We start from the raw sequence: 25,182 nt of genomic DNA, 5'->3' as shown, positions 1-25,182 counted from the left end.
TCCAAAACACCTGGAAGACAGACATTTGGGAACCACTGCTCTACAGGATCATAGCACATAACACAACCACCTGCCATGGTTCAGTCCTGTGGAATCCTGGGATTTTCAGTTTAGAGAGGGTCATTTAGAAATCTCAGCCAGAGAGCTCCTCTGCTACCTCTGGCCAAACTGCAAACTCCAGGATTCCACAGGATGCAATGGTGGCAGTTATCAGGGAATCATACTGCTATAATTCTGTAGTTTGAATGGGCCCCAGGTAATGTTTCTCCAACCATTCTCTCATCCTGACCTACTTCATAGTGTCACTGAGGATGAAGCAGGGTGAAGGAGGAAATAATAAGTAATACTGTAAAATGAATAACTGAATGCACAGATACACTATTCCCATTTGGGAAAAAAATGTTCAGATAATTTTCCAAATGGCTTGTGTGCCTTCATTTGTTAAATGAGAGTCTTCAAAGAGGAGGCTATCCGGTCTTGTTGAATTTTAATGTGTGGGGAGAGTAGTTTCATTTTGTTTAAATTATAAGAGTGGGTGGGTGAAATGGGATTCTGAAGTGTGAGGTAGGGGATAGCACAACTTTGCGCTACCAGTCTGTTGTGTGAGTCTTTAAAGATGGTTTCTCAGTGAATTTCTAAAGTGGAAAGAATGGGCTCCCAATTGAACACACCAGCAGTTGTACTGTTTCCTGTCTTCTGAAACATATGCACATGCATACACACACACTGGAATACATTCTATCAAAACAGAGGTCTAATGAAGACAGATTATGATTATGTAGTGGTGAGAGATCTTGTAGCACGTTTGAGACTAACTGAAAGAAAAAAGTTAACAGTATGAGCTTTCATAGACTACAGTCTAGTTCCTCAGATGCATTTAGGAAGAAGATTGTAGTCTATGAAAGTTTATGCTGCCAACTTTTTTCTTTTAGTCTCAAAGGTGCTACAAAATCTCTCTACATACTGATTGTATAGACTAACATTGCTATATCTTTAAATTCTACCCTTACTAGTGAGAGATTATCTGCACAGGTTAAAACTTTCTGTTTCCATAACTGAGCTATAGCACTAAATATAAGTTATGGTGCTGGTGAATTCAGTTGAAATTATTGAAAGTGCTGAAATCCCGAAAGTAAAAAGCGGCCGATTTTGTCCACTTTCCGTGCAGGTTAATATCAGATTAATGATATCAATGACTTGGATGGCAGAATTGGGGGCATACTTATGAATTTTGCAGACGACATCAAATTAGGAGGAGTAGCTAATACCCCAGAGGACAGGATCAAAATGCAAAATGACCTGAATAGATTAGAAAGCTGGGCCAAAGCTAACAAAAATGAACTTCAACAGGGAGAAATGTAAGGTACTGCACTTAGGGCAGAAAAATGAAATGCACAGATAGAGGATGGGGGACACCTGGCTGAATGAAACTACATGTGAAAGGCATCTGGGAGTCCAAGTAGACCACAAGTTGAACATGAGTCAACAGTGTGATGCGGCAGCTAAGAAGGCCAATGTAATTTTAGGCTGCATCAATAAAAGTATAGTGTCTAGATCAAGAGAAGTAATAGTGCCACTCTATTCTGCTCTGGCCAGGCCCCACCTGGAATATTGTGTCTAGTTCTGGGCACCACAATTTAAAAAGGATGTTGAGAAACTGGAGCGTGACCAAAATGGTGAAGGGTCTGAAAACCATGCCCTATGAGGAAAGACTCAGGGAGCTGGGTATGTTTAGCCTGGAGAAGAGAAAGTTAAGAGGTGATATGATGGCCCTGTTTAAATATTTGAAGGGATGTCATATTGAGGAGGCAGCAAGCTTGTTTTCTGCTGCTCCAGAAAACAGGACCTGGAACAATGGATGCAAGCTGCAGGAAAGGGGATTCCTCCTCAGCATTAGGAGGAACTTCCTGACAGTAAGGGCTGTTTGACAGTGGAACACTTTCCCTCGGAGTGTAGTGGAGTCTCCTTCCCTAGCGGTCTTTAAACATAGTCTGGATGGCCATCTGTCGTTGATGCTTTGATTGCATGGCAGGGGGTTGGACTGGATGGCCCTTGCAGTCTCTTCCAACTCTATGATTATATGATTCTAATGTTCAATGCCCCTGATGTGTCTTAAAATGATCCAGCTTTTGTGGTACTTGTCCACTCTCTGTGCAGGTTAATTTCAGATTAATGCTCAATGCATCTGAAAATGATCCTGCTTTTATGGGTTTAAATCCCATTTCTACATGGGATTTGGCCAATTCCCTCCTATGTGATAAACTCCTTAAACCTGCTGTACCGTTGTAGCTGAGATAATTGGTTCTTTCTCTTTTAAGGAAAAAAATGACTTGGCATTTAGGGGTTGATTTTTTTTAACAGCATTAAACTAGAAGCAAGTGTTCCCTGACCTTTAAAAAGCTTTGCAGTACTTGTATGGGGCGGGGGTTGGCTGGCTAAGAATGTATGTATTAGTCAAAATATTTCATGAATTCAAGCATGTAAACCAGGTGGCAGGGCCTAAATATCCTAAAGGTTCCAGATACCATCTGATCTTGGAAGTTAAGCAGGGTCAGCTCTGCTTAGCACTTGGATGGGTGACTGTCAAGGAATACCAGGTGCTGTGGGCTCTATTTCAGAGGAAGGAACTGGCAAAACCACCTCTGAGTATTACTTGCCTAAGAAAACCATATCAAATTGATGGGGCCACCATAAGTTGACAGTCTACTTGAAGGTGTGCACACATGCACACACACATGCAAACCAGGTGGCGTTTTTTATTTTCTGAATGATAGGCACAAGGGCTGAATTTTACTTGGAATGCATGCTTGTGCTTCTTCACCTGGAATCCATTCCTCCATCTATGCATGTGTACAGAATAACTGATGTTCTTCATTGAAGATACCTTGGCAGTCTGTACTTGTTATAGCTTCATTAGTGATGCATAAATCCACAAGTGAGGTTTAAAAACTACACTCCTAAAATCTAAAAATCAACAACAAAAAACCCAAACAAACAAAACTTGTCATTCCTTGTTCTTGTTCTCCTTGTTGTTATGTGCCTTCAAGTCATTTTCACCTTTGAGAGACTCTAAGATTAATCAATCACAGGGGTTTCTTAGTAAGATTTGTTCAGAGGAGGTTTTCTCATGGGTTTCCAAAGCTGAGTGGGAATTTGAACCCTGATCTCCAGGGTCTTTTGAGACTATCACATGGGGAAAATTGGGAGTTTAAACAGTGATTGTCCCGTGAAAATTGTACAATTATGATTAAGATTTTCACACGATGTCATGATTAAATAGCCATTATCTCTGGAATAACCAGGCAATAAACAGCAGCCAATGAATCACTGGGAAATCCTGTGCATGATTTGTTGCTGTTTATTGCCTGGTTATTCTCAAAATAATGACTCTTTAATCGCAATGTGTGTGAATATCTTAATCTCGATCTTCATGGGATAATCATGGTGAAAAGCCTCAATCCCCCCCCCCCCCCAGATTTTCCCCATGTGATAAAGTCCATAGTCCAGTTCTCAAGCCACTACACAACACCAGCTCTGTCATTACTGATCAGTGATCAAATTGTACAGTCTGTCCTTCTCAGATGATGGATCAGAACTGAAAGGCTTACAGTAGCATTCCCAAACCTGGTGCTCTCCATGGGTAATGGAGTACAAATTTCATTTTTTGCAGCCAGCAGTCAGACTAGTGAATTCTACCTTAACAGAGATTAAAATGTTCAGGACAGCTTCTTCCCAAGGTTTTCTGAAACTAGCTTTTTGAGAAGGACAAGGGAATGCATTGGTTGTGACATATATTCCCAGAGCTGAGTTTGCAGATCACCTTCACATGTAGGTCATACCTAGAGCTTGGAAAAGTTACCCTTTTTTCACTGCAACTCCCCAGAGTGCCCTAGCTAACAAAGCCAGTAGCCATGGCACTGAGCACGCTGGAATTTTGTGAGTTATTGTTAAAAAATAACATTTGCAAACTCAGCTCTATACATATTATGGATTCCTCTGAAATAACATTTGAATTTCAAGAAATGCAGTATTGAACTCAGCTAATAGGCTTAGATACATTCCACATTTAAATTGATTTTCTTCATCATTTCCTCTTCTCAGGAAGCTTTCACCGGTGTTACAATCCCCAGGATTCTCTGGGGGAAACCAAAACAGATTAATATAAATCTGTTAATATAAAATTAATCCCACACTCAAACTAGGTGGTTTGTTCCATTGGTGAATTCTTCTGAATAGTAAAGAAGTGTCTAAGATGAGTATATTCTCTTGGAGTTAAAATTAATCGTTCCTCATTCTGACTGCAGCGTTCCTCATCTTGAAAATGGTACATATAATTTCAAATTACCTTTTTATGTCTATAGACTGCCTTTGAACAAAAAATGAACAAGGCAGTAACCTGCCCTGTTCATTCTCAAGTTTCAGGAAACTCTGATGAGAAGAATCCTGATTAGAATCTTTGTAGTTAGGAATTTATTCTATACAAAATCCACACAAGGTTGGTTTTGCACAGAAAAGTGCCTTTTCATCCATGTAGGAAACTTTTTTGTGTGTGTAGAAAACAGTATTTCTGCAGAAACATTATTTTTCCATGTAGAAGATGTGATTACCAACACAGAAAATGCTGTATTCTGCACAAAACAATCCTGTAAGAATTTTGCGTAGAATGTCCTGAACAGAAAATAGTCTTTGAAAACAACACAGAAAATTGCTAAAATTGCTTTTTGTTTCCTTTTGAGAATAAAATCAGCAAAGTATCACACCCCTGTTCTTTTAGCATGCAAGAAGTAACTACAACTTTCTGTGATCAGCTCTGTCCATGTTCTTCTGCTTGAAAAGATGGACTGTTCTTGTGAGCATATTTTTAAAACTGAGTAGCTGGGGAAGCTAGAAGCTGTGCTAAAAACAGAAACTGTGCTAATCTTTAGGCTGAAGATTTAAGGCTAGGACTCCTACCCAGAGCTTGAAAAGGGTGTCTTTTTGGATACAACTCCCAGAAACCTCCTTCCAGCATGACTAATGTCCATGCTGCCTGGTGGATTATGGAAATTATAATCCCAAAATACCTGTCCAAACTCTGCTCCTGCTGTAGCTGTTCACCAGTTTTGATTACCCTCCTGCTGTTGTAGGGAAAGGGTTCAACTACATCATGTGAAATATATTAAATGGCCTTTGTGTGTTAAGTGCCCTCATGCTGGCTCCTACTCATGGTGACCCCATGGATGAGACATCTCCAAGACCCCTATCCTTTCCTGTTCTGCTTAGGTCTTGTAAATTCAGGCTCTTGACCTCCCTGATTGAGTCTAGCCATCTGGCATGCAATCTTATTCTCTTTCTGCTGCATTACTGTCTTTTCTATTGAGTCAGGCCTTCTCATTATGTGGCCAAAGTACAACAGCCTCAGTTTTGTCATGTTGGCATCCAGGGAGTATTCAGGCTTGATCTGATCAAGAATCCATTTGTTTGTCTTTTTCACTGTCCATAGTATCTGCAGCACTCTTCTCCAGCACCACATCTCAAATGAGTTCATTTTCTTCTTATCCGCTTTCTTCACTGTATAGCTCTCACATCCATACATAGTAACAGAGAATACGACAGCTTGTACGATTCTAACTTTTGTGCTCAGCTGTATGTCTTTGCTCTTTAGCTAGTTCTTTCATAGCTGTCCTCTTCTATAGAAAATGATAACTCTACTAATCCTGACCTTCATCCCTTCCACTAAAAGAGGAGCCCTGCATGCTAACTTTTCTATTTCTGATGTTTTTCTTGGGGCTGTCTCCATCTAATCTTGGCAGCTAAAAGCTAAGCAGGATGCGCTCTGATCAGTACTTGAGCGAGAATGTTAAGGAATCCCAGGTATTGTATGCTATATTTCAGAGGAAGGCAATAACAAACCACTTTTAAGTACAGTACTCCTTGCTTAAGAAAACCCTCTGAAATTCATAGGGTTAGCATGAAACGCAAGCGGGTTCACACTCCGCATGGCAAGCAAGCTATGTTGGGAAGCACATAACATATAGAATTCTTTTATATCCCCTGCCTTTGGAAACAACCTCCACCCAGACTTTCCTGGGGAAAAGGTGGGGCATATTTGTCAATTTTAGCGACGCACGCTAAAGATCCTACAGCAGCCTTTTAGTAAATTAGTAGTTTTCAGATGCAACTCTACCACAAGAGAAGATTGACGGATCATGGAAGAGCTTGTACTGTGTGGGATAGGCAAATCTGGTCTGTGAACTGGGCTGGAAAACAGCACATTGTATTTAAATATTTATGTGATTAGAGATGTGAGACCCTGGGGGAAAATGCTAGAAAACTTGGAGGAAAACAGTATGCTCTCCTCACATGTTTTTCCCAAAACCTTATTTCTGGAAAAGCTGAAATTTTGTGAAAAACTGGGTTTTGGAATATTTCCTTTTAGAATTAGAAATTTAAATGTTTAAGACATGATGTTCATATACCTATTCCCCCAAAATTATTTCAGAAGTAATACATTAATACATGAAGACTTTTAGACAACATACAGAATATGATCATTACAGTTCCTAGTCTTGGTATCCTTTTCTCTGTTTGTTTGTTTTTTGTGGGAGTGAATGATTCATGTCTACAGAAGACTAGAGGAGACAAAATAATTTTCTCTGTTTTATTAATGTTGATGGTTTCTTCTGTTTATATTGGGGTTTTTTGCCTGATAAATTAGCAAAACCAAAGAGGATCTTACTGTTTAAAATATCCAGTCCCCCCCCCAAAGTACAAGTACTTTTTCCCTGGAGCCTCAAAATTTCCAGAAACTTTACATCTCTATATGTGGTACCGTACTTCGTTTCTGTATCCCACAACAAGGGTTTAAAAATAGATTTGCTAGTTAACAACACCCATTTTTTCTTTCAATTTTGCCTCATTCATTGCTGGAGGGGTTTCAAGATGATGATGAGGAAGGTGGGAGAGCAGTACAGTTGTTAGAAATAGGAGATGATAAGAATTGAATTTAGGACCGCTGGTTCCTGCAAGTAAAATGTGTGCTCTAGCATTTATTTTTGCAGACTACACTTCTTGATTCTAAGTGAGTAATGGAGAAAAATATACTTCATATTTTCAGCGCCACTTAAAAATATTCGATTAAGAATTCTCCATCCTTAAATCACCTTATCGCTACACTTCAGTGATTGCAATGAATCAGTATTTTCTAGCAGGAAGGAACATACTGTTTCATATTCACCCTTTCCAATCCAGGTAAACAACCCATAGTGTTTGAAGGGTGAGTGAACAGCATACATATTGATGCAGGAGGATAGAGGTGAAAAGAAGAGAAATGCAGATTGGTTTTAAAACTACTTTTCTCCTTTCTTTAAGAAAGAGAACAAGCATTGGGCTAGTACCTGAAACTGAAATGAGCAGGGTGCCACTCACATTTTGTTCTCATAGCGCAAGTGTTCATCAGAGCTACTTCCTAAGCAATGAACTTATAAACAGAATATCTGTATAGATAGCTCCACAGAACACAGAAGTTTCACTTTCTGTGAGCATCTAGTTGAGGGTTGCATCTTCACTGCAGAAGTAATTCAAGCTGACACCACTTTAACTGTCATGGCTCAATGCTATGGAATTCTGGGAACTGTAGTTTTGTGAGACATTTATCCTTCTCTGTCTGAAGTCTCTTGTGCCACAACAAACTACAACTCCCAGAAGTCCACAACATTGAGCTCTGGCAGTTAAAGTGGTATCAAACTGGATTATTTCTGCCGTGTAGATTGTTGTTTGGATTTTGTCCCTCATGGTTTAAGCTTAACATGTTGATTTAAACTGAGTTGGACCCATAGTCCATCTTGTTTAGTATTGTCTCCTCTATTGGTTCTCAAACTTTGTTTTTTGGATTTTTAACCTCAATGATTCAGAATGCCTGAACCTTGGCCATGCTGGGTGAGACCTCTGGGAGATGAGGTCCAAAAAATCTGGCAGACCAAAGATTGAGAAGCATTGTGAAGTCGAAGGCTTTCATGGCCAGCATCCATAATTTTTTATGGGTATTTCAGGCTTTGTGGCCATGTTCTAGAAGAGTTTATTCTTGATGTTTTGCCAGCATCTGTGGCTGGCATCTTTGAAGATGCCAGCCACAGATGCTGCCAAAACGGCAGGAATAAACTCTTCTAGATAATGGCCACATAGCCCGAAAAAAACCCACAAAAACTATTGAGAAGCATTGCTCTGCTCTGATTTGCAGCCGTTCCCTAGTTCTGTAGTGCTTTACAGTCACTGAGTAGGCCAGGGATCTAACCTGAGACCTTTCGTGAGTGCTGCTGTGTCAGTAAGATACAGCACTTTCCCTCCTCTAGTGCCAAAAATATCTTGTTCTGGCATTTTCTGCTGTACACACAAAAGTGAATTCTTCCACCCCTTTATAATAAATGCTTACTAGCTAAATCAGTGTTTCTTAGTTATGCTAGTAAATTATGAATCCAGACCTTCGAAGTGGTATTCCCCCCCCTGCCCCGATATTCATCAATGTGGAATATTTGAATGGGAATTTATGTTTATGTCATCTGTCTTACACTGTCACATACACTGTATAACAGAGGCATACAACCTAGTGCCCTCTGGACTAGAACTCCTTTAGGCTGCTGCCACACTGCAGATTAATGCAGTTTGACACTGTTTTAACTACCATGGCTCTATCCTATGGAACCCTGGGATTTCTAGTTTGATGTGGCATCAGAGCTCTCTGACAGGGAAGGCCAATTATCTCACAAAACTATAAATCCCAGAATTCCATAGCATTGAGCCATGGCAGATAAAGTGGTGTCAAACTGCATCAGTTCTGCAGTGTAGACACAGCCTTACTCCCTTGCCATTGGCTGAGGCTGATGGAACTGTAGGTCAAAACATGTAAGGGCGCAAAGGTTCTCTTTGTTATGTAGCTAGGCTTGGCTAGGAAAAAAAGAGGCTGAGCAGTTTGGTTCTGGCCTAGCTATACATTTACTTGTAGAATAATATATGGCTCAGAAACCACTCAGTGTTGGGCCACATGTCACCTCTGAAAGGTGTGAAAGCACCGATCACGTGGTATTGCCCTGAGCATGTCATTACTTCCCACGCTATTCTCAGCAGCCAGATTGTGTGTGTGTGTGTGTGTATGTGTGTGCAGTGCATGTGGGCATTGGCATGAGAAGTACAAAAATATATTTAGAGCCATCTCATACCATCAATCTCCTATACTGGTGTGGGGAAACTTTTGAGTTTTAAGATGTTTCAGACTACAGTGTCCACAGTCCCATATGATTAGTTGTGCTGGGAGGGTCTTATGTGATGTAGAGACATTTAAAAAAAAATCTGAAAGGCCAAAGGTTCCCCACCCATTCTAGATGATGATGATGATAATGATGATGATGATGAAGATGATGATGATGATGATGATGATGATGATGATGATGATGTATTTATTTATTATATATGACATGGATCTGGAGCTCACAGGAGATTTGTGCCCACATGCCACAGTGTGGTGGTAATGTATAAATAGGGTGTTACTCTTCTCATCTGCATCTACCTTTGCAGCATCTAGAACAATGTAGAAATCCTACTTGTTCAGACCCCGTCCCCATAATCCAGCTTCCTGGAGCATGGGAATGTTACTTTTAGGGCCTACAGTTCCCATGCTCTGGAAACTGGCCATGTTGGCTGGTGAATTCTGGGAGTTGTGATACACAAAAAAAGTAATTTTACAAGCTCTATTCATATCCCATAGAGACCAGACAGATGCTTTTTGGGAGCCCACAAGCAGACCATGAAAGCTATGAAAGCAATACTTCCCCCTCTGTGTTTGACCTCTCTTCAACAAGTTATACTGTGGCAGTATGAATCTAGAAGTTTCATTCAGGTACCACAGTTAACCTTCATTGATAGATATATCCCTAGTGAATTTGTCTGATCCTCTTTTAAATCCATCTCATCATTCCCTGCTTTCCCTCCTTAACCTGCACTAAAGAGGTACACATTCATTACTAGGGCCTCATTCCCACTACTTTTTAAATTGGATTGTGAATCAGTTTGAACTGGTTGGTTCAAATGACCCTGGTTCCCACTTAATCTGAATTGCTGAAGCAATTCCAAGAGGGGGACCATGCGCTAGACCCATTTAACCCGTGTCTTTTTGACACTGTTTTTTTCCACTTCTTTTTCGATAAATCTAATGTGCGCAAGTGTGAACCACATGTGGATCAGAATCGATTTGAATTTGCCCTTCCTCCGGCTGGAGCAGGTCCATTTTGAATCAATTCGTGCCTGAATGTGAACCACAAGTGGATTATTTTGGAGGGAAAAAATGCTATTGGAGCAAATGTAGTGGGAACCACGCTCTGCTGTTGAATCGATCCATTGATTCAGATCGCACGCCAATTTATCTGTAAGTGAGAATGGGGCCTAGGAGGAACAATTTGTTGTTTTCTTTGCTTCTTACTCTAGGGATATAATCAAATACACTTTTGTGGAGGGCAAGGTTAGGAAAATGCTAACTAAATCTAAAATACTTTAGTGTAGTTGCTGTTCAACAGTGGAATGCATTGCTTTGGAAGGAAGAGGACTCTGCTGTGTTGAAGATTTTTAAGCAGAGGTTTAATGACTGCCACTCAGAAATGCTTTAGCTGTGGATTCCTGGATTGGCAAATAGTTGGAGCAGATGGCCTTTGAGATCCCTCCCAAGTTTCTGATTCTGTGACTTATAACATAAGTAACTCCTTAACCACAAGAATGATTGTTTTTAAACAGCCTGCCTGCAGGCTTCAAGGATGCTGTAATAGTACTACTGCTGAGGAAGATGCTTTCTTGATTTTGAGCAAGGCTATATTCATTCACAGAGGGAGCTGGGCACCTCGGGGTTATACTGTATTCAACTTATTCATTAAAAGAGAAGGAGCCAAGAGAGGGCCTAATTAGATGAGATACTAGAGGTCTGTGATCAAATCTCCAGTCTCTTTAAATTTAGTTACATTTTTTAAAAACAGCATTAGGACGATGGCAAGGGAGGTGAATTGGAGCCAGTCTGCAGTGCTAGAGGAAGATGCCATTAACCCTTTTCTCCAAACCGTTTTTCCAGTGTAAATTCCCCAGTTTTGTTAAGGACAGGTTTCCCAAAGGGAGTAATGTCCATTTGAGGGGAAATACCCTTAAAGTGCTACAGATCTAATCCAGTTTGCCCTCTCAGCAGTTCAAGCTATTTGATTATTCTTTAAAGAAGGCAGATCCACAGATGAGTCCCCAATATCGTCCCTAGTTGGACCCCCTTTGGGGTCGGGGGGTGGATCTAACCCTACTTTTTCCTCCAAAGAGCTGAAGGTATTATATACATATTATACATCAAATGCATCTGTCAACTTCTTTCTTTCAGTTAGTCTCAAAGGTGTTACAAGATCTCTCTACACACTGTTATATACATGGTTCTCCATACCACAGTTTCCCTCTTACAGCAGGACTGTGGGCTGAGAGATAGTGACTGGGTCAAATCACACTTTGAGCTTTGTTGCTGAGTGAGGATTTGAGCTGGTCTTCTTCTGCCTTAATCTGCCACTCTAACCATTACACCACACTGGTTTGGTAATGTGAAAAACAAGTATAGGCAGTCATTTGTTCAACTGACTCCATCTTTGGGTGTTCTACCTATTAGTATAGGAGGTATGGAAAGATTGGCAAGCTCAAAGTGCTTATTTGAATTGTATCAAAATTACCATATTGAAAGTAAGAGGTGACTTGCCATTAGACTTTTGACAATGATCAGTTAACTTCCCTGAGCTTAATTCTGAACTGGCTTGGAATTTATAAGCATTTATTTGTGAGTGATTGGAAGAAGTTTTCCTTTTTTAAAAAATCAGAATTCTTTCCTAACTTGTAACACCACTTGTATTCCACCATTGTATTTCCCCAAGAACTGAGTGTATGTACCCTCCTCCCAGAACCTCATAGTACCAGCCATAGTCAACAGCTACTTTGAAACTCCCTGCTTCCTTTCCCCAAAAATGTTTCAGATCCCTGCAGGAAGAAGGGAAGGATTCAGATTTGGATAACAGACAAGCATCATATAGATGTTTTTCAGAAACAATCAAGAGAAATAAATTGTCCACAATAAAGAAGATGCCAAACAAAAGCATGCTTGATTGCATAATGTGGTCATGGAGTTCATGGCAATCAACTCGAGTTTCCTCTAGACTAAGTAGTTATTATTTAATCACTTCAGCATATGAGCCTAGAAAACAGCTGGCTTTGTCGCTCAAATTGTTTCATACCACTCATATAAGAGTTTCACTGAAAATAATGGGATAGCATTGAAGAATGTCAGTGCACACATCCACAAAAGCTCCGCGGATCAGCTGTCTGTGCTTCTTACATTTGGAACCAGATGAGATATTTGGGACAGAGCAATGGTGTTTGGTTCATAATATAGCTGCAATAATATCATGCAGGCCCTAAGAGCATCAAGAGAGGCATTTCTCTCAATTCCTCCATTGTCACAAGTGTGGCTGGTGAGGATGCGAGAGAGGGCCTTCTTGGTGGCTGACCCAAACTCTGGAAATCCCTTTCCAGAGAGGCCAGAATGACTCCTTCCTTCGATCAGCCGGCAAAAGCTTGTTTATTCCAACAGGTTTTTTAATTTAATTTTATTTTGTTTCTATCCCGCCTTTCTCACAAAAAGGGACCCAAGGCGGCTCACAATATAAAACACATTAAAACAACACATTTAAAAACCAATTAAAATAACCTATTTAAAAATAGTAGAAGGTTAAAATTTAAAACGTACAAAAGTTAAAAACATAATTTGAAAAGTCTTACAAGAATAAGCAGAGGGTGCTGAACTGTTTTAAATCTGAACTGTTTTAATTGAATGTTTTAATTGTATTGTATCTTTTAAAGAGTACTTTAAAATAGTGTCAATAGTGTCAATAGTTCAATATCATTTTAATTGTCATTTTTTAGCAGCATTGCTTTTTAAAGATTGTATGCTGCCTTGAATCCCAGTTTTGGGAGAAAGGTGGGATGAAATAATAATGATACTAGTAATAATAACAGTAATATACATTAATATACATATATTAAAAAGCTTACCTCATCCTTCCACTGCTCAAAGTGGCTGACAGCAATTAAAGCCAATGATAAAAACAAAATTCTGAAACAGCAGCAGTATAATAAAAACAGACAGATGCTTAGGAAAATACTTAGTTGCTCTTAACCTTTTTTTGATTTGAGTTAGGGATCCTGTTGACAATCTAATAAAAGCTATGAACAACCCTCTCAGAAATACACGTAACTGTATGCATAGAAAATTTTGCACTCAGTTCCTTTTATTGCATTTGATTGATTTATTTCATGTAAACTAGCCTGAATGGGGGGAAAATACAATGAACAACATGGAAACATGTTTTTATGTGAAAATTCAGGTAATTTTACAATTATAATTTTTATCTATAATTTTGTAACCTAAACTGTTGCCCTTATCTTTTTAATCTTAAAATTCACCATGGCAAAGGGGGGGGGAACCAGGATGGAAACCCATTTTATGAACTCTTTTAAACCTATGTATGAACCTACTGGTAGTTGTGGTGGTGGGGTTTTCATGTACTACACTGGCAACTTCTGCTGTATAAAATGCATTAGTGAAAACTCATAATGCATATGTGTGCCTAAGAAGGTATTTTCCAGAAAACCTTATTCTGTCATTGACTGAGGCCTGTTACAGACAGCCAAAATAAAGCTGCTTCGAGTCACAGTGGAGGTATGGTGTTTCAATGATGCATGCGTCTTAAGAGTCCAGAAGCCACACCAAAGCCACACTCCAGTCCTGAAGGGCTGGAGCATGGCTTTGGCGCAACTTCTGGACTCTTAGGATGCATGCATCATTGAAACACCATACCTCCACTGTGACTCGAAGCAGCTTTATTTTGGCTGTCTGTAACAGGCCTGAAAATCTGACTCCCATGTCTCACTGCAGATTGTATGTCATTCATTCCCACAACCTCCAAAAGTCCTGCTGCAGAATTGTGACAGACATGGTGTCTACGCTGCAGAATTAATGCAGTTTGACACCATTTAACTGCCATGGTTCCATGCTATGGATTTTTGGGATTTGTAGTTTTGTGAGCTATTTAGCTTTCTCTGTCTGAGATGTCTGGTGCCACAACAAGCTATAAATCCAAGGATTTCATAGGATGGAGTCAGATAAAACAGTGCAAAACTGAATTAATTCTGCAGTGTGGCAGTTGCCTCAGTGTAATGGATGGGGTCATCTCAGTTAAGAAGACAAGGATTTCAGTTCTGGAGTGGCATCTTTCTTTCCCTGCTATTGACACCAATCTCCTGTTGACTCGCTGATCCTCTTGCAATACTGCAAAGATGTTTGATGTAATCCTGCATATTTAGTTTACAGAGAAAACGCCCAGCCTTTTTCCCTTGCAGCTGCTAATATGGCACTGATTTTGTATAGAACCACAGTAGTCAGACATCCAGGTATAAAGGACTGGGTTTTCAGGGTGGATGAGCTGTTGCAACAGAGCAAGAGCAGGCAGTGTTTGCCCTGCGCCACATTTGGCCTCCCAAGCCAGCTCTGTGGCCCACGGGCTGGCCCACCCTCCGCAGACTCTCCCAGGCTAGGGATGCCATAACCCGGCGGCCCCCATGACAAACCCGCTTTTGGGGGCCCCCTCCCGGTCCCGGTCCGGTTTGGCCCCTAGCCCCCGGTTCGGCCTTCCCCTGCCTCCTCCCTGCCGCCGTTCTGCGCGGCTGTGCACCACTCTCCCCGCCTGGCGCACTGGCATAGCCTAGAGAGCAGGTCTTCAGGACATCTGCCACTCAGAGCTTTTGCCCACCAACGTTGGTATATATGCCTTGCAAGAGGCCTTACTTTCCAGGTTAGAGAAAAGAAAAAAAGGCCATAAATGGTTCATGTTTCACTGGGAGTCTAAATGCCTCATCTTTTAAATGTATACTGCGTCAGTATTCTTGTAATTCTTTATCACAGGGTCGTTTTTGAGGCCCTAAACACCTTTACTTGGAATATGCAAATTTCTCCCAAAGCTGACCAATGGGAAAGAAGCAATCAGCCCCCCTCCCCTTGGGTTGGTTTTCAATGGCTTGGTGAAGGAAGACATTTTGCCTTGCAAGTTGCTGGTAAATAATAGAAGGCTTTGGGGTAGCAAAAGGCTGCAGAAATAGTTTGACCCCCCCCTTAAACATCCATGGCTCAGTGCTATGGGATTCTGGGAATTGTAGTTTCTTGTGGCACCAGAGCTCTTTTGACAAAAGGAGACTGAATGGAGGCGTTGCCTGGCTGGGGGCAGAGCCTCTTGCCAGCAGTGAGAAGGCTGCGATGAGGAGGAAAAGCAGGGGCTCCTCTGGTGGTCCTGGCCACTTCCCTTGGCTCCCTCCCTCTTCCTCCTCCTCCTCCTCCTCTTCCTCTCAGAGCTCATTCACACTCCCTGGCTTTTCTCTCCCCCCCCCCCCTCTGCACTTTGAGACCCCTTTAACTGCCAAAGCTCAATGCTCTGGAATTCTGGTGTCTGTGAGGCATTTGGCCTTCTCTGTCAGAGAGCTCTGGTGCCACAATAAACTACAATTCCCAGGATTCCATAGCACTGAGCCCTGGCAGTCCAAACAGTGTGTTTCAGACACAGAGATCCTCCAAATGAATCCAGTCCCTAGCTTTTATATCTCTCTCACACTCTGCAGGAATAATAACCCACTTTGAGACTGCTTTAACTCAATGGTAGGGAATCCTGGGAATGCTAGTGTTTGGGAGACATTGAGACTTCTCTGTCAGTGATGGCTCTGAGGCCACAATAGACTACAATTCCCAGGATTCCCCAGCACTGAGCAGTCTCAAACTGGACCATTTCCTCAGTGTGGATGCACCTGGGGAGGAATTCTGGGCACTGCAGTTCAACTATGTTTGGAGGGTTATGGGACTCCCTGTCAGAGATAGCTCTGGGGCCACAGTGTACTACAATTCCCAGCATTCCCCAGCACTAACCCAGAACAGTTAAGTCACTCTCGAACTGGATTATTTCCGCAGTGTGGATGCAGCTTTGGTGAGGAACTCTGGGCATTTCAGTCCAGCATTGTTTTATTTCTGCAGTGTGTTTTGGACCAGAGACAAGGTGACCAGGCATCCTCCTCCTTTTCCAGGACATGTCCTCTTCGGTCAAATTTCAAAAGGTCCTCCATTTGGATCATGGCTAAGAAGCATGGATTTATAATTACATGGGTGTTTTTAGCTTTTATTTTTGGCCATGTCCTACATTTTTTGCTTGGGTGCCCTACATTTTGGGGTGAGGGCATTGGTCACCTTGGTCAGACAGCTTTCCAGGGGTTTAACTGCCATTCTGCTGTGGTGCTGGAACAAACTACCATTCCCAGAATTCCATAGCATTCAGCCGAGGCAGTTAAAGTGGTCTCAAACCAGATTATTTCTCCAGTGTAGATGCAGCCCAAGCCTTTTGCCTCTCTTATGCCTGAGATTTCAAAGCCCAGCCCTGGCACCACAACAAACTACAAATCCCAGGATTCCATAGGATGGAGTGATGAGAGTGAAAGCAGTGTGGCAGCAGCCTAAGTGTGCTTAATGCAGTTCTTAACATGGTGCACCTCTTGCCTACAGAGTCTCACAAGACTTTTTTAACTACTTGTACCCATTAACTCCATTTCATGTCTCCTTTATTTAGTGGGGAGGAATACAGACAAAACAAGTCAAAATGAAGGAAAACCAAAGTCCCTTGACCAAGTACACACTTCTGAGAAGTATAGTTGGTGAGACACCTGAAACCGAGGGCAAATCCACCTTTTGTTTAACCATGTTCTATATGCATAGCCATGTTAACCCATGTTCAGTGTTAAACCCAAAGGGTTTGGTTGTGGAATAAGCCTCTGAAATATGCAAGAGGCTATGTTAAAATAAAGCCATGTTCAATGCCCAAATGTGCTGTTTGGAATGGGGAGAGGGGGGTGGCCAGAAAGGGAAGTACATTTCTGCGATCTGTCTACGAATAATGTCAAAATGTCCTCCATTTTGATCATGCCTAAGAAAGATGCATATATATTAACATTTCTAAAAAAGCCTCAATTTTTTTGCGTGTCCTCCATTTTAAAAAAATGTGTCCTACATTTGAAAATGTTGTCCTGCATTTGTCCTACATTTGTCCCGGTTTGGAGGTCCTGACTTATGGCAACCCTATCCCAGGCCCAAAAAGTGTGACTTCCTCTCCTGGAAATTTCCAGGAGTGCTTATTCATCCTTTAAGTAGGTTGCAGCTCCCACTACACACTGACTAGTGTAAAATAATTAATTAAATAAATGGTTTTTTTCAGAGTAAAAAAAATGACTTCTAGCCATTTACATCATTGATCCCCTCCTCAATTTTTTGGCAATCCTTGAGGCCCATGGAAGATCCCAGTAGCCAAAAACTGACTCCGGTCTCTGAAATTCCCTATGTCTGGAATAGAGAATAAAATATGGCTGAAGTCGAGCATCTGGAGAGCTGACGGTACATCTGTTCCAGGTCTGCCACATTTTCATGGGATAATTTTTTTCTAAGAAAATTTTTATTGAGTTAAATTTTCACATCTTTTATTTATTTATTTTGTGGGACATGGCAAGCCTTTTTTGTTCTCTTTTAGGGGGAGAATGCTTTTTACTGCTAAACTGTAACTCTCTTCCATCTCCTTGCAAAGCGCCAACTGCACTTACATCTTTGAAAGAGGTCTATATTTTTGGTTATGTGTCTGAAACCCTTCATTACCAAAAGAATGGCTGGAATGTATGAAAGATTTTACAAAAGAATAAATAAATATGCTGGATCAAACTCTTTAAAAAGTTCAACTCCTATTCCAAAATCAGTTTTCATCAACTTTTAGCAATGTTTGCAGGCTTTGGTTTGGGGTTCAGGTGTAACAAGACATGATTAACCAATTCAGTGTTTCACTCTCTTATCTTCAGAGGAAGGCTGTGGTAAAACCTCTTTGAGAAAATCCTGTTTAATAAACCAGAATTGCCAATGTGCCGTAGTGGTTTGAGAATCCCTTCTCAGCTCTGGAAACCTGTTGAGTAAGGTTGGCTGATTTAAACCAGGTTCTTATACCAACAACAATCTATCACTTCTAATTGTGGTTTGCAACTTGCTAACAAACCATGGTTTGTTTGCAGGGACAAGCTAAGACATAAGGTCAGAATTTAACAAATCACAACTTGGCACTTTGCTATTTATGTACACACTAGGCCTCTGTCCTACGTCATATCCGAATTATCTTCTTAAAACTTGTGCATGAGTCTACTCTGCAAATGCTAAGCATGCTTTTCCCTGGTATCCCCTGTCAAAATCAAGGTTTGCTTTTTGGAATTTACATATTTTTGAATGTTTTCAATCCATGAATAATTGAATTGGTGGAGAATGAATCCATGGATAAGGAAGATCAAGTATATATCTTCACCCACAACCCTTAACCAAAAACAGTGAATGTAATTTTACCCCTGCTCTGACTTTTCCATTGTCTCTTTTTTTTGCAGGTCAGATGGAGAAAATTCAAGAACTGTCAGGTCAGTTGCATTTTTCAAAATGCTTTATTTTTTCTGTCTTTCCACCTTTCCCTACAACTCTTGAAGTTAGATGACCTCTTCCCCCATTCTGCTCCACTACCACCCCACCACCCTAAGCCCTACACGGTTTGTTAAGTGTGGTCTTCCCTGAATATGTTTTTGGGTTATTTTTCCTCTGTGAAAAGAGAGAGATTCCCTGGACATGGCTTGGATTGAATGTAGAGCATGATATGAAGCATGATAAGAAGTGGAAAGGACATAGTTGTATGCCACTGCCCATTGCATCCGGGATGAGAATGTTGTTCCTTGGGTCAAGGGAGGAACCTACTAAGGTAGGATGTCAGGATGCCTGATAACAAATGTTTTGCTTTAAGTTAAATGCCTACAAGCTTAATCTATTAAGGTACTGTGCCTGCCGGGCAAAATTAATAGTAAAAGCAACAATATACCCTATACCAGTTAATATTAAATGCCCTGTCAACCATATACTACATGCTTGGACAATGAACAATAACTAACCAGGTCTCTTTCTACAGAATTTGAATCTAAAGTAGACATGATGAGACTGGAGAGGGAGGGAGAGAGTGCGGGAAGGAAGGAAAGAAATAGAAAAGAGGAGAAATAGAAAAGTTAGCTGAGGGAGTATGGCAGGCCTACACAAATTTGGATTTACCAAGCTAAACACATCTCAGTGTATCATAGCGTCTCATGTGCCTGATTGTTGCATTGCATTTACTGCCCCTAAAGATCGCAGAACCTGAAAAGTGCCAAGAGCCCCTGATAAACTGCCATGATTTTTGTGAGAGAAAGGGAGTGAGTGCAGACCCATCTGTGCTATGCTATAGAGAGGAGAAAAGGCAATGATGGTGGCTGTGTCTTCTCTTAGCTGACTGCTAGCTTGTCTACCGCCTCTCACAAACATTCCCTGTCTCCTTACTTACTTTCTGATCAGTCCTAGTTGGCTGTCTTTTCCATATGCCTCTTAAAGTTGCCAGGTTAGCCAGAGACTGGAGGAAAAGATTCCCCACTGGAAATCCTGAAATCCAAGACAGTCAGCATGGTGTAGTGATTTGAGCATTGGATTATTAATCTGGAGGCCAAGGTTCAAATCCTCACTTCACCAAGGAAATGCACTGGGTGACCATTGGTGAATCACACTCAGCCTCAGAGGAAGGCAAGGGCAAACCTCATCTGAACATATCTTGCCAAGAGAACCCTGTGATAGATTCACTTTAAGGCTGCCACAAGTCAGAAATGACTTAATGGCACAGAACAACATCCCCAGAATCTCCCCATCACTTGTTGACCAACGGATTCTGGGAGCAGTAGTAAAAGAATAGTAACTTCTTTATTAATGAAAATTAGAGAAAAGCATCAAGTGGTATGGTCAGGGCTGTGAGAGATGTAGATAGGCCTAATGTAATAGTTGGTTTCAGGAGCTATGGTTGAAAGGACAAACCCCTGGCAGGGTTTTGGACCTAAAAGATACCTCCTTCTGCCAACCAGTAATGCCAAGTCTGATAGGGCTGATGGGCTGTGATCAGCTTGTGGGTTACAAATTGTATAGGACTGAGGTAGTGAAAAGGACCATTCCCTGGATGAGGGGAAGTCAGCAAGTGGTCTGTGACCCAGGAAGGTGGGAATTGCCTCTCCAATATGATCTAGTCCTGGTAAAAAGTAGTTTACAGAATAAAGCAAGCAGGTAAGGTTAATGATAAGTATAAGATGAAAAGGACATCTCTGTACTAGCCCCTCTAGGGAGCAGGGAAAAATCTTAGTGACTATTGTAGAACAAAAGAAAGAGTAGAGTGGTATACAACCTTAGGCCTATTACAGACTGCCAAAATAAAGCTGCTTCAGGTCTCTTTGGAGGTATGCTATTTAAATGATGCGTGGGTCCTAAGAGTCCGGAGGTCGCGCCAAAGCCACACTCCATTCCTAAGCACTGGAGTGCAGCTTTGGTGCAGCTTCTGGATTCTTAGGATGCATGCATCATTTAAATAGCATACCTCCAAAGAGACCCGAAGCAGCTTTATTTTGGCAGTCTGTGGCGGGATACAAACGGGCAGGGGAAGACGTCTTGGAGGTGTATTCTGCTGAATACGGAGCCTCCAGACCACCCGCCCCGGGGGCGTGGCTCAGGAGATGGGGCTTCCACATGGGGGGCAGTGAAGACGCCTCACCTGGGGCCGTTTCTGACCCGCAGTTTCCAAACCGCCGCCTCGGAGGACGCTGCAAAGAGAGAGGCAGCTTCCTCACGGGCGGCCAAAAACGGGGCTTTTTTTTTCCTTTGCCGGCTGGCGGATGCGCAGCTGCGCAGCTGCAGCGCTAAGCAGCGGCGGCAGAAAGCCTATGGGCACATTTAAAGTGCCCAAGCCCCTTTAAAACTTTCCCCCCCGCTCTGCCCAAGAACAATGGTGGTCTCCTGCCAGCTGGTGATCAGCTGGTGTTGGCATCCTTGTCCTCTTGCACTTTGCCAGTGTCACCAGCATCATGGATGCCTCCTCTCCTTTGGTCCCCGCGCTCCTGCTGAATCTGCAATGCACAGCCACAGCTGTCGCCGCTGCCACCGCTGTCCCCCTGCCATCCCCCATCACCTCCCTTGTATATATGTAAGTATTTACAGTTTTAGTGGTTTTTATTGTTAGGTGAAAATGGCACAGGAATGTGTGTAGGGGCTCACTTTAAAGTCCAAACTTTCCAAGCAGCGCATGCGTACATGTTGCTCTAGGGTTAGGGTTAGGGTTAGGGTTAGGGTTACGAGTCTTAAAATGCGCTGCAGCTGTGCTGCAGCTTCCACACCTGCATGGCAGCTGACGCTGCAATTAAAGCCTGACTGCAAACTGCGCATGTTCCAGGACCCCGACTCATTATGCGACGCAGCTGACTCGGAGCTTTTAAATGGGCAACTTAAATTAGCGGCGTAGCAATTCTGGCGTACCGGTGCAGCAGCTTACAGACGGAGCTGCGCAGCTGCGCATCAAACGGAAAAGAAGCGGAGAAAAGCAGCACCTTTTTAATGCCGCTTCTTCCCGCTTGGGGCGTGCGGGGGGCGTGTTCATGGCGGCATTCAGGTAAGGCCCATCTGAAGGTTCTACCTTCATGACGTGATGAATACACCCCTTTTTGCCCGTCTGTATCCCGCCTGTAACAGGCCTAGTTCCTGTTTACTATTTAAAGGCTGCTATTTTTGTTTGTTTTCATTTCTTACATTTCTAATCCTTTGCCAAGCAACATACATGATTTCCCACTCCCCAGCCCTTCATTAATTCATATTAGCTCTGGTGGCACGGTGGTTAAATGCCAGTACTACAGCTACAGCATTGTGAGTTGATTCCCAAGGCTTCAAGGTCCACTCAGCCTTCCATCCTCTTGTAGGCTGGCAAAACCCAGCTTGTTGGGGGCAATTGGCTTACAGATTGTAAACTGCTTAGAGAGTGCTCAAATACTGTTAAGTGGCATAGAAATGTAAATACTGTTGCTGTTGCTATATGAAAAAGATTTGATACTGAAAGCCTGAGGAGTTTATCACACGGGAGGAATTTCTCTTAATTTCGAATGAAAAGAAAGTGGGGCCAGAACACATTCACGTGAATTCGCTAGTTCAGCGGATTTACTTGAATTTGAATTGCGAAAATACCTTGCCATTGCCCGAAATTGCGTGTGGTAGTCTATCACGCAATAACGTGAAACCCCATGATTGTGTTCGGACTGACTTCCCATTGCCCGAAATTGCATGTGGTAGTCTATCACACAATAACGTTAAACGCCATGATTGCGTTCTGATTGCCATTGGATTATACTTCCAATTACCCTTGTCTGATAACGTCCTGAGAATGGCTCAAGGTCACCAAATGAGCCTTTGGGCAGAATGGCAAGTTGAATCCAGGTCTCACTGGCCCAAGTTTAACACTCTAAGCCAGGACTGACAAAGTGCATCCCTGGGGCTGCATGATGCCCCAAAGCTGGTTTTGCAGCCTCCACCCTCCTAGATTCCATGAAGCACCCTTTGACTGACCAAAAAAAGAGGAAAATGTGAATTGTTTCTCCTATGATTGACTCCAGGAATGGCAATTTATCTTATACGTGGGTTGCCAAGCCCATCTGCACTGTTTTACACAAATAATTCCAATGTTTCAAACCAGAATTAGAGTTTTGATCACTAATGTGTCCCAGTTCAATTGAAAACTGCATGTTCTGATGATGTTTAATTGTGCCCACCATCCCTTGTTAGCTACACCTTTGAGAGGAGATACCACTGTAGCAAACATAGCAGAGTAACTACCATGTGCAACAACCCAAGATTGTAGAGGGAAGGGAAGAGGAGAAGCACAAAAGAAAGAAAAGGAACACTTGTCTGTAGGCATTCCACAATGTAGTTTTATCTTTTATTGTTTGCATTTCCAACAGTATGGAATTCTTTTGTACTGTATGAGGGTTTGGTAACATTATCCCTGTGGCTTTCAGATTATGTCTATATTTTCCCAGCTGCAGGTTGGTTTCATAAGAGCTATTTTGTGTCAGCCAGTGCTGACAAAAGATAATACTCCCTTGGGGAGGAAGAGGGGAGGGTTTACAGTTGTAGCTGTGCTCAGCAGGGACAATTCTGCTTGCCAGTTTTGTGTGCCACTCTTAATACTGAACTATCAACAAGGAAGCCAAAGGGTTCCCTGGTACACAAAACACCAAGGATTAGTGAAACACCTTTACTGTCTTTCACTCTGTTTCTGGGCAGAATTCAAAGGCCTATATGGTTTGTGTCTGGACTTGTCTGAAAGGCTATATCTCCATATATGAACCTACCCAAGTTTTAATTCTTGCTGGATGAAGAACTTTCTCTTTATCCCACAACCATGCAAGTGCATTTGTTGGGGATTCTAGACAATAGAATTCCCTCTCATGGAAGGCTCAGGACTTTATCGCACAAGGCTAGGGAAGGAGGATTTTAAAAGGATAGAAGTGTCTTTGGCCAGTTTTTCTCAAGATGTCATGTCCGTCCTGCTGTTGCCTTGCATTCCATTTGTTACTGCAGCGCACATTTTCATTGACAGGCAAAATCCATCAATAGGCTCTCAATCTCACTGCTATTCCATGACTGCCTTTGTGCAATAGCTCCCTTCCACTGCAGTTCTGCTTCTCAGGCAGTGACATGGTGTGAGTGTGTGTGATTGTGCTCCTCCTCCCTCTCCCATTCACACACCTTTGGGAGATAGTTGGCTCTGTGGTGACCACTTGTCCCTCCTCCTTCTTCTTGAAGCATGGGCTGCTGTGTGAATATGCATACAGCAGTGTCGAGCTTCAGGACGGGAGAGGAACAGTGACCACAGTAGCCAACAGCTTCCCTTAAGCCAGGTGCTGTATGCACATTCACACAGTAGCTGGATTTGGGAGGTGGTTGGTTCCATGACAATTGCTTGCCCCGCCTTCTTCGTGAAGTTCAGGGCTGCTGTGTGAATGTGCACATAGCAGCACTGAACTTCAAGACAAGGGTGGAGCAGTGATCACAGCTGCCAACATGTTCCTGAGCTGGCTGCTGTATGTGATGACTCGCTCTCCTCCCCTTCCTCCTATAAGGCAGCATTTCACAATTTGGAAAATAATAATAATAATAATAATAATAATAATAATAAATTATCATTATTACTACTACTATTATTATTTGTATCCTTCCTCTCTCTAGCACAAAAGCAGTGCCAAAGCGCTATTGTGGGGAGGGGGGGGGGAGTGTGATAAGAAATATTGCCAAATCAGTATGCTTCCATTCTGAAACTGTCGCAATTGTGACAGGACAGCAGGAGAGTGTGATAAAGCCCTCAGTTGCCACCTTCTCTGATCTCTTTTGCCAGCAGGTAGAAACCTTTTTATTTTGATAGAGCTGCAACTTTTAATTGGTTATACAGACGTTTTTGGTTTTTTTAAATGGTGCGAAAGACTTTGGTTGTTATTTTTTAAACATGTTTTTACAGTAAATGCTTTTAAACCAACTTTTAAATTATTTTTTACTAATACCCTGCCCCTGTAAGGGGAGTTCCACGTATGCTCGCACCCCACTGGAAACAATGGGGTGCATGCTTGCAGTGCGGCACAGTGCAGCACGCACACCACAGGCACATGCGCCATTTCACAATTGCCACATGACTTCAGCGTAAGCTTGAAGCCATGTATGGTGTGCACGCATATGGTGTGGGTGCACTGTATTGTCTATTTTATGGTTGTTTTTAAATTTTATAATATTTTGTTTTAACTTATACTGTAAGCTGCCTTGGATCTCATATGGAAAGAAAGCCAGCATACATACATATATACCTTGTTCTGCACTTCTCTGGGGACTTATTCATATCCCACAACTTCAGTCTGATATTCACCCTTGGGACAGGAGAAAGCCTTTATCTAGGATACTTCCTGACAGAGCATTTGCAGTATTACCATTCAGAAGACATTGTGTTTATATTCCATCTTCTTTCTTCCCCCCCCCCAGCAGCTTTTTTTGGGGGGGTAAGAAATTAATTTTTTTTAGAAGGAAATGGGAAGGGCTTAGATGGTGGATGAAAGGGAGGAAATGTTGTCTGTAACATTCTATGAATGATGCGAGGCAATTATTCAATAATAACCACATTTGGA

General features: G+C 42.0%; 1 protein-coding gene across 1 annotated transcript in view; it reads left to right on the top strand.

The window, feature by feature from the left end:
* The window catches only part of LOC149322945 (IQ motif and SEC7 domain-containing protein 2-like), a 235,636-nt gene that overhangs the window by 29,193 nt on the left and 181,261 nt on the right, over positions 1-25,182 (top strand). Inside the window, exon 2 of the mRNA XM_089485195.1 lies at positions 18,532-18,561. Within this exon, the coding sequence (XP_089341321.1) occupies positions 18,532-18,561 (30 nt within the window). The remainder of the gene's footprint in view (positions 1-18,531; positions 18,562-25,182) is intronic.

The sequence above is a fragment of the Sceloporus occidentalis genome, unplaced genomic scaffold (assembly GCF_023333645.1).
Source record: "Sceloporus occidentalis isolate IW3139 unplaced genomic scaffold, rSceOcc1.0.p SCAF_1, whole genome shotgun sequence".
Taxonomy (NCBI): Eukaryota; Metazoa; Chordata; class Lepidosauria; order Squamata; family Phrynosomatidae; genus Sceloporus; species Sceloporus occidentalis.
Note: the sequence above shows the minus strand (reverse complement) of the source record. Positions and strands in the feature narration are given on the sequence as shown.